We start from the raw sequence: 9,746 nt of genomic DNA on the forward strand, positions 1-9,746 counted from the left end.
TCCTTGCATATGGAAGGTTTTTTCTAGAACTGGATGCTCCCCCATGATCCATGCTATCTTCATCAACATTTTATGATGCTCCCCCTGAAACTATGCTTTCTGAGTTGGATCCTTCAGAATTTAGATTTTCAGAACTATCAGAACTTGGCTTATCAGAACTTGATGAATCAGAACTTGAAGAGCCAGTTGTCTGTTCTGATGCTTCTTGAGATGTGGTTGTATCTTCAGTATGCTCCCCCTGCATAGGTGCATCTTCCTTTGGCGTAGTCACCACAGTTTCAATAACATCAGAGTTTAATCCATCAGAGTTTGCAATATCAGGATATAGACTGTCAGGATTTTCAGTATCAGAATTTAAGTCTTCATTTTCAAATCTCAGCTGATCATGATCATTGAAATCTTCAAGTCCAGTAATCTTCTTGTCATCAAAAGAAACATTGATAGATTCCATGACCACTCTTGTTCTCAAGTTATAGACTCTGAAGGCTTTTGTGGAAAGTGGATATCCAACAAAGATGCCTTCATCAGCTTTTAGATCAAATTTGGATAGTTGTTCAGGATGAGTCTTAAGAACAAAGCACTTGCATCAAAAAACGTAAAAATACTTCAAATTTGGCTTCTTTTTCTTCACCATCTCATATGGTGTATTTCCATGCTTGTTAATTAGTGTAGCATTCTGAGTAAAACAAGCAGTCTGAGCATCCATCTCAAGTTCATGAGTCTTGAGCATCCCATAAATTTCATCAAGAGTTGTTTCATCAAGATTATAGTTGTCTCTTATTGTTGTTGCCTTCAAATCCCAGTTTTCAGGAAGAGCCAACAGGAATTTAAGGTTTGAATCTTCAAGATCATACTCCTTATCAACCAGTGACAAATCATTCAAGAGTTTGACAAATCTATCATATAAATCAGTCAATGATTCATTAGCTTTTGAGTCAAAGTGTTCATACTCTTGAGTGAGTATAGTCTTCCTGTTCTTCTTAATCGTATCAGTTCCCTAACATCTTGTTTCTAAGGCATCCCATATCTCCTTTGCAGTCTTGCAGTTTATTACCCTGTTTGACATTACATTATCAATGGCACTATGTAGTAAGTGTCGTACCTTAGCATCCTTAGCAATTGATGCGATATCTTCGGCAGTGTAATCACTCTTTTCTTTTGGTACTGACTTTGCTGCTTCACCTGCAACTGCAACTGCGAGCTTGGTTGGTTTGTGAGGCCCTTCCTTGATTCTATCAAGATATTCTGGATCTGTAGCTTCCAGAAACATGGTCATCCTCACCTTCCATATGGGATATTCAGATGGTCTCAATATGGGAACTCTAATAGTCTCATATCGGCTTTGAATTTGTGTCTTTGGAGGTTCTTCAGTTTTGGTGGGCTTAGTTGGAGTTTCTACTTTAGACATGATTATTTTTTGATCTTAAACTGTTTGTGTGTTAACAGATAGGCTCTGATACCACTTGTTAGGTCACACACACTGTAGAGGGGGGTGAATACAGTGTATAGCACAATCAAATCGAACTTTAATAACTCAAGTAACAGAAAATAAACTTTATTCAAAACAATAAATTCTGTTACAACATAGAACTGTCCTCTCTCAGTGATGAACAAATATCACGAGAGCTGCTAGGGTTACAATGAATAATCTTCTCGATAACGATAACACTTATAGTGTAAACCCTATGTCTGTGTTTATATACTACACAATTACAAGATAATCGCTAATTGATATGGAACATAATTCTGCTTCCTAAAATATATCAATCAGATATCTTTTCTTTCAAGTATTCTATTCTTCATAGAATTTCATCTTCATGCATATCTCTTTTTATGTTTTGTCTCAATCTTCTCTTCCTGTAAATCAATTGTTTTCCTTATCTGAACGTTTTCTTTAAGTCCTGATATTATCTTCTGATAGATATCTTCTGAACCTTAAGTACTGATGACTTAAGTTCTGACTTCAGTATAAGTGCTGATTTCAGTTAAGTACTGATTTGTCCTGTTTAAGTAAGATCTGAAAACTAAACATAAATCATATTAGACATGACATTATCAAATATATCTAACATTGCCAGTGCCCCTCAGATCCGCACCTATGACAGATGCCTCGGTTCTCTCCTTCTTGGGGTGCCTTTCTTTTATTTGGCACTTCACGTTGCCATTTCTGGTGGCCAGAGTTGTAACCATCACGTTGCCACTTCAGGTGGCCAGAATAATATTGATTGCAAAACCGACCACGGAAATTTCCACGTCCACGGTTTCGTCCATAACCCCGTTCTCCTCTATGCCCTTTCCCACGTTCATTCTTCAGGAAATGACGTGTTATGTACTTCAGGTAACTGGGCAGAGCCTGTGGGACGTATCTGATGATTTTTCAGTAGCAGCTCATTATTCTTTTCAGCCACAAGAAGGAGAGATATCAGCTCGGCATATTTCTGAAAATTCTGCTCCCTATATTGTTGAGCCAGGATCATAGTGTTGGGGTGAAAGGTTGAGAGGGTCTTTTCAATCATTTCAACATCAGTAATATTTTCACCACATAAAATTAATTTTGAGCTTATCTTGAAAAGAGCAGAATTATATTCAGCTACAGATTTGAAATCCTGTAATCTCAAATTAATCCAGTCATATCGGGCAGATGGCAAGTGAACAAGTTTCTGGTGATCAAATCTATCCTTGAGATTATTCCAAAGGGTGAGTGGATTTTTGATAATGATGTATTCAGATTTTAGATATTCGTGGATGTGATGCCTAAAAAAGATAATTGCTTTTGCATTTTGTTCAACAATTGAAATTTTTTCTGGGTCAATAGTATCTTTTAGGTCATTAGCACTAAGGTGTAATTCCGCATCAAGGACCCATGATAAATAATTATTCCCCGAAACATCCAAGGCAACAAACTCTAATTTTGCAGGATTCGCCATTCTGAATAGAGTTTAAATAAGATATAATATGTCACATAATATTTAAACAGATAAGTTGAAATAATAACTTTATACAAAAGTTACGACGTCATAGCCAGCCAGAAAACTTTTGATTATTACTTGACGGCAGCGCCATCTTTATAGTAGTATTACTTGACGGCAGAGCCATCTTTATAATACTATTTGACGGCATAACCATCTTTATAAATTTCAATCAGTAACATAAATAAATATGTAATAATAATTAGAATAAAATGAGTAAAAGAAACCGTACCTCTTTTATGAAATAGTTTTAGTTGATAGAGACTCGTGGGTCGGAATAAGTCGTAACTCTTTCGAGAATAAAGCTTCAGTTGGCAGAGACACGTGTGTCAGAATAAGTCGTAGCTCTTTCGAGAATAAAACTTCAGTTGGCAGAGACTCGTGCTGATAACGTGTTATAAACCTTGACTGAAAATATTGGTTATGTTTAATGTAGAGGACATATAGGAGAATAGAAGATACGAAGAGAAAGTTGTATCTCATTTCATTAGCTAAATGAGTTATTTATAGTAGTTGGTTTACAAGTCTTACTAAGTAAGCTATTCAAATCTTCTTCATTAAGTATTACAAAACTTCCTCGATAAACTTTACAAATGTTCCTCGATAAACTTTACAAGTCTTCCTTATTAAGTTTCTTTCTTAAGAAGTTGTGCAACTCTTCCTCAGTAAGATTTGGGAGACTTTCTCGATACGCTTTGACAATCATTTTATATTTATTCAAATATTTTAACAATAATTAATTTATTCATTTTGTTTTGATGTTGTAATAAAAGTTAAAAAAGTTCTTTTAAATTTTGAAACAAATAACAAAAGCTTGAGTAATTTCTTGTAAGTACTGCACTACTTCCTATGTCATAACCATTTCTTTATACTTTTCTTTTTTGCTGTCCCTTTCAATTGTTTAAATTTCAAAATTATGCAAAAGTAATAAAGTTTTTATAATATAAAAAGTAAACTCATCTGCTACTTACCTCCAATATACCACTTTATACATAAATATTAATCAGTCCCACCACTTTATTCAATTTTTTAACTTTTCACCATTCTTTATTTTATTTTTTTAATTTTCGTGCCCAACCCAAACGAAAACAAATGGTTGAAACGGAGGGAATAAGTTGTAACAATATTTTACAAAAATTAATTAAATTTGAATAATGTTATGGATATTATTAACTTAAATAGTCAACAGACGACTACCTCAATAGTCAAGAGGAGTGAGGAGATCTCCATTTCGGATACAAAACACTGTAAATATATACACAAATCTCCCCAAAATTTAGCTTATTTACATTTCTTTCGCATATTTAGGAGAAGAAATACACTCCAGATCGCGAGATTTACTCAAAACTTGTAATGGTACATCTCTCTCTCTCTGTCTCTCTCTCTGTTATATATGATATATAATTGTGTTAATTGATTGATCGGATCAGATGTCGGAAGGAGGAAATCCATCGCGGTATGTGAAGTTGACAAAAGAGCAAGCTGCTCCTACCGAAGACATTCGCCCCGGCGAGCTTAATCAGCCGATCGATGTTCCTCAGGTCTCTCTCTCTCTCTCTCTCTCTCTCTCCCCCTCTCTCTCCACATATATCTCTTTATTTCTCTCCTTACAATTTGTATATTTATATGCATTTTCGTTTGACTGTTTTGTACAAAATTAATTTGTATGTTTTGTTTGGGGTTTGGTTGCAAATATTGCTTGTCTTTTGTTGCTGTCATTGTGGATTTGCGGAATTGTTTATAGGTAAGTAGTGTAAACTTAGGTTAAATTTGATAGATGAGGCATATTGTTTTGGTCGAGAGTACCTTATTGTTGATTTTTTTTTTGTGATTTGAGGATATAGCTGTGTGACGAGGACTTGTTGACAAATTTTACATTTGAACTATGCTAATCGAGTCAATTAGTGAAAAAATGTAGTATGTGAATACTGTTTCGATACCAAATAGTGAATTTGTGGTAATGAAATGATTATGGATTTTTAAGCATATGTGATAGCCTGTATTGTTGGATGTTAACACTACTGCTTACTAGTAGTATTTATGTGTGATCGGTGTATGTGTGCCAACATGGATCAGAGGAGATGTTTATGAAAGCCGGAGTAGTCTTTTTTAAAAAGGCTTGCTTCTTTTTTTCTTATTGTTTCCTCTCTTTTTTTAAGATTTAATAGTCGAACTTAGGCATGTTTGATTCTCTTAATCCTTGGAGTAAAATAGTAAATTGAGCAACACATATCACAAAAAGCGGTGCAAATAGGTACATCCTAACATAAGCTTGTGTTTGTACATAATTCATAAAGGACTAGTAATTAACAGAATTTTACCATGTAGCCTTTTCACGGCTTCACCCCTATCACAAAGGATTTAGTGATCCGGCATAGGTATGTAGTAGTTCTTAATTTGGTCCTGTGCTTATTTACTGGATAATAATTACTGCTATGGCTCTGGTAGCCTATGAATTTGCAAAAACATGACCAACCGTAGCATCCAATTATTAATACTTGCATTTAAATGAATTTTAGAATGTAGTTTAAGAATTTCAGCTTGTGCATTGAAATTCTGTACGACCTACGTGTATCTGTACTATTGTCGCTACTAAATAAAGGTGCGTATGCCGTATAGTTTAATATGTAATAATGTGGGTTTCCTATGTAAGAAAAAAAAATAATTGCAGAATCATTTATGGGTCTGATTTTGTTGTTGCACTTCTGCAAATAGACATGCTGTTTAATTGTTTTTGATAATGATTTATTAGTACTGCTATATCTCATTACTAATAATGCTTTCCAAATCATTTTTTGGTCTATTTTGTTTTGTAAAGTCTTCTAGATTAGACATATCTGCTGTTTCCTATACCCTTCTAACCGAAGCATACAGTCCGAGACACTTCTGTATTCACTATAAAACACCCCTTGTTTCATTGTCTCTTTGTTTTCTTCAGCTGAATGTTCGAAAGTGCAATGAATGTGGTCAACCTTTACCAGAAAGCTTTGAGTTTCCTGCTGTTGAACCTTGGTCAACGGGTATTTTTGGTTGCACCGAAGATAAAGATAGCTGTAAGTTTTCATATCTGCATGATATAGCAAATATGAATTTTATGATAGAGTTATTGTTTTTGTGTTATCTGCATTCCACTTTCCATGAGTAATAATATACTGTGATGAGTCGGAATAATTTGGTAGAAGAAAGGTGGACTGGGGGTACCAAGCGTGTGTGTGTGTTTACTATAATGGTGTTGTCACTGCATTGCAGTTTGCACACTATAACCATATGAAATACATTATAACTAAGCTTATCAGTTAAAAGAAAGAGTGCAGTGCCTCCTTTGTGCTGGGTGTTTATATTATGATTGGGGCTTTGAGTATGGTATGGATACATCACTGTTCTAGTCAAAGTCCACTATGTATCTGTTGAAGCAATTTTTGTTGCCAGCATAATTGCATCATATATCAGAACTATGCATTTGTCCAATAGTCCTCACATCTCCCATCAACAGGCTGGACAGGACTCTTTTGCCCTTGTGTCTTGTTTGGGCGTAATCTTGAAACCTTGAGGGAAGATGTGCCTTGGAATGGTCCTTGCATATGCCATGCTATCTTCATTGAGGGTGGGATTGCACTTGCTGCAGCAACAGCAATATTCCATGGTGTTGATCCAAGGACCTCATTTCTTCTTTGCGAGGGTTTGCTCTTTAGCTGGTGGATGTGTGGCATATACACCGGTCTTGTAAGGCAACAGCTTCAGAAAAAATATCATCTCAAGGTAATTTCCATTAAAAGTCTAACAATTTTCAAAAAACAAATGGTATTGACTTCCTTTGCTTGCCTCGATAAAGTAAAGAATCATTTCTAAATATCTTTTGTTGCAGTTGGTTAAAGTACATGTAAAGAGTTAACTATTAATCCCTATGGTGTAGTAATACTTATATTCTAGCTACTATTGTTTCTTATTATATATATTTGTAACGAGTAATGAAGTGAGCTGCAGCCTTCAAGTGCTTATTCTGCTAGGAGTTAATCCATTAAATAGAATCAGTCTCATGGAAGAGAAGCTGAATATGTTTTTTTGCTAGTCATGGCCTTTTACTTTGCAACTAAATTTCTTCTATGCACAATGTGTACTCTGCAAGTCACTTCATTTCTTGTTACTTATTGCTTTTCCTTTTGCAGAACTCTCCATGTGATCCATGCATGGTGCATTGCTGTATGCACTGGTGCGCATTGTGCCAAGAACATAGGGAGATGAAGGGACGTTTGTCAGACAATGCTGTAATGCCGATGACCATGGTGAACCCCCCTCCTGTTCAAGAGATGAATTCAACCACTGAGAACAGAGATTCAGCACCATCCTCTGCAAATGGTGGTGAGCATACCAACTTAGAGGTGGAAGCACTATAAAATCTTGGTTACTCTCTATCATTCAGTGCATATGCATGGCCATGGTTACCCCTGGATTTAGAGAACTATTATTACTAGAAATTGTTTACCGTTAGAAATGTCTTCTGCATTGCGAAAAGTTTTTTTTTAAAAAAATGAGATGTTTTAAATATTTTGTGTTGAAAGTGGCATGTAGATACAATTGGATCAAATTTGCAATATTGCTTTTGATGAATATGATTATAAACTAAAATGTTGCAGACTCCCAATTCCAAATGTTGCGGAGTACTTGAGTAAATGATCTTCCTCCACGATCATACTTAACGTTGTTTGAAGTGTAATTATGATCTAAATATAGACGTAGGAAATGTTTTACATTACATGGTAGCACAACTTACAAGCAAGATCGTTTTTAATACTAGGATTACAAACTGCTATTATGCAAAGATAATTCACAACTTAACATAGCACATTCTGAATAACAACACGTTTAGACTCCAACACCATCACCAATGCCCCTCAGCGAATCACTCCCCTGAGCAAACACTACATTGTCATACAACAGTGCTGCAATAGTTGCACCAAGCAACGGACCAACCCAGTAAACTGCTTGATTCCTGAAACTCCCACTAATCACTGCAGCCCCAAACGAGTAAGCCGGATTCATAGACCCGCCAGTAAAAGGACCAGATGCCAATACATTTGCCCCCGCAATGAAACCAATTGCCAGGGGGCCAATGGCCGCCATGGTACCTCGCCTTGGATCTGCAGCCGCGTAGACCGTGTAAACCAGGGCGAATGTCATCACGCCTTCCAAGATTGATGCTCCGAATCCAGTCATTTCATCAGGTATTATTCCTTGCATCGGTACATGCTTCAACCAACACAATCAAAAAGTCCTTATCATTGTCACATAACTTGAAAATAAGAGGTTTTGTATATGTGTTCTCAATTTCATACCTGTCCTACAGTTGTAACTTTCAGAACCAGGCAAGCCAGAATAGAGCCAAACATTTGAGAAATCCAATAAAACATCGCCATCGGAATGCTAAGATGCCCTCCAATAGCCATTCCAAAGGTTACAGCCGGATTCACATGGCCACCAGAGACACCGGCTGAAACATAAACTGCACCGGCCAAGGAGAAAGCGGTTGCAATCGCACTGCCGACCAAACCAGATGGTTCTGATGCACCCTTTCCCAGCAACTTTTCTGCAAGTAAAAAATAAATTTCCACCGTTAGTTGATCCAAGAAAACATGAAAAAAAAACTCCAGAAAAGGACAAGCATGACATGAGGACTCACTAGAGGACATTGCAGAACCGACAGCGGCGAAAACGAAAATGAAAGTAGAGATGAACTCCGCGAGATAAGATCTAAGAGCATTGCGAGTGATGGAATGCTCCAAACGGCTTTTCAAAGATGCCATTGTATTACACAAACAACAACGTTTATTCTTAAAATTCTCTGAAAATATATGATGATCTGTCTGCAAAATGAATCCAGTAGAAGTCGAAAATTTAACCTCTGACAAATTTGGAAGTTACATGCAGATTTATATTATGGAAGTTGCGGTTGTTCAGTGTTAAATTTCAAAAAATAACTGCTCTGTTTTGAGGGCGCCATTTTTACATGGTTGAGGCTCGAGGGATTGCGGTTTAATTATGACAGTTATTCATCTAACGGATAAGTTATAACTTCCTGGGCAAGATATCGACCCAGGCCATTTAAACAGGCTTTAACAGGACCCGGCCCATAAAATGAATGTTCAAATTAGAGCCGTCGTCGTCGTATACTGTCGTGTTTCGTGTGATGAATGTCTAACCCGAACTTTCGGTTTGTTTTATGTTTACGTACCTTCATTTCGTGTTCGTTTCGTGTAATTTTAAATTAAAATTAAAATTAAATATTAAAAATATATATTTTTAAATATTAGTAAATTTTTATTCGTCGAGTTTTAAGTCAATAAGTCATAAATAATTAAGTGTGGCCAAGTCCCGTGAAATTTAAATTTAAATATATTTTGTATTTATCTTTGTTAGGAATATGTGTATCAGTTTGATGATAAGTTAAACAAAACACTTAAGTAGAAATCTAGTGTTTGTAGCCTCAACGGATAAGACCATTTTGGCTATCCGTTGAAGGAGTAACTTTACTTAGAAATAAGTTTAGTATTGTAACACATTTCCTTCTCTGTATTTAAGTTGTAATTCTTAAATGTTGTGGGAAATTATCAGTCATGTTGACTACTAGTGGATATGCAAATAGGAGGGTTAATTGTAAATATTTCATGTCTTGTAATTTTGTATAAGTGAAGTAGTATCAACTGATATTAAAGGTCTTCAACGGATGAGAAACAAAGCTTCAACGGATGTCTCTAAAGCTTCAACAGATAACATCCATCA

At 35.9% G+C, this 9,746-nt stretch overlaps 3 protein-coding genes across 4 annotated transcripts; 1 reads left to right on the top strand and 2 right to left on the bottom strand.

The window, feature by feature from the left end:
* Positions 1-2,303: 2,303 nt before the first annotated feature.
* Positions 2,304-2,927, bottom strand: LOC141692018 (uncharacterized). Its single transcript, XM_074496764.1, has one exon. It carries the CDS (start codon positions 2,925-2,927, stop codon positions 2,304-2,306), a length of 624 nt encoding a protein of 207 aa, XP_074352865.1.
* Positions 2,928-4,168: 1,241 nt separating this feature from the next.
* On the top strand, positions 4,169-7,611 carry LOC141693056 (cell number regulator 6-like). 2 transcript variants are annotated; one of them, XM_074498052.1, is made up of 5 exons: positions 4,169-4,325; positions 4,400-4,510; positions 5,908-6,022; positions 6,463-6,728; positions 7,136-7,611. In XM_074498052.1, the coding sequence occupies exons 1-5, from the start codon at positions 4,323-4,325 to the stop codon at positions 7,361-7,363; spliced, it is 723 nt and encodes a 240-aa protein (XP_074354153.1). In that variant the 5' UTR covers positions 4,169-4,322; the 3' UTR covers positions 7,364-7,611. The 2 variants fall into 2 exon arrangements, with proteins under 2 accessions (XP_074354153.1, XP_074354154.1); XM_074498053.1 differs by having other exon boundaries at positions 4,186-4,319.
* Positions 7,612-7,736: 125 nt separating this feature from the next.
* On the bottom strand, positions 7,737-8,981 carry LOC141693055 (putative aquaporin TIP5-1). Its single transcript, XM_074498050.1, has 3 exons — positions 8,647-8,981; positions 8,303-8,553; positions 7,737-8,216 (listed from the first exon to the last, which is right to left on the bottom strand). Exons 1-3 carry the CDS (start codon positions 8,768-8,770, stop codon positions 7,833-7,835), a joined length of 759 nt encoding a protein of 252 aa, XP_074354151.1. The 5' UTR covers positions 8,771-8,981; the 3' UTR covers positions 7,737-7,832.
* Positions 8,982-9,746: the final 765 nt, after the last annotated feature.

Source organism: Apium graveolens, chromosome 10 (assembly GCF_009905375.1).
Source record: "Apium graveolens cultivar Ventura chromosome 10, ASM990537v1, whole genome shotgun sequence".
NCBI lineage: Eukaryota > Viridiplantae > Streptophyta > Magnoliopsida > Apiales > Apiaceae > Apium > Apium graveolens.

Bases quoted from the DNA above. Each gene is read 5' to 3' on its own strand.
- LOC141692018 (XM_074496764.1), bottom strand. From the start codon at position 2,927: ATGGCGAATCCTGCAAAATTAGAGTTTGTTGCCTTGGATGTTTCGGGG.
- LOC141693056 (XM_074498052.1), top strand. The intron at 4,511-5,907 runs GTCTCTCTCTCT...TGTTTTCTTCAG, and splicing joins AGCCGATCGATGTTCCTCAG to CTGAATGTTCGAAAGTGCAA. The intron at 6,023-6,462 runs GTAAGTTTTCAT...TCCCATCAACAG, and splicing joins CACCGAAGATAAAGATAGCT to GCTGGACAGGACTCTTTTGC.
- LOC141693055 (XM_074498050.1), bottom strand. From the start codon at position 8,770: ATGGCATCTTTGAAAAGCCGTTTGGAGCATTCCATCACTCGCAATGCT. The intron at 8,554-8,646 runs GTGAGTCCTCAT...TTTTACTTGCAG, and splicing joins CGGTTCTGCAATGTCCTCTA to AAAAGTTGCTGGGAAAGGGT. The intron at 8,217-8,302 runs GTATGAAATTGA...TGTTGGTTGAAG, and splicing joins AAGTTACAACTGTAGGACAG to CATGTACCGATGCAAGGAAT.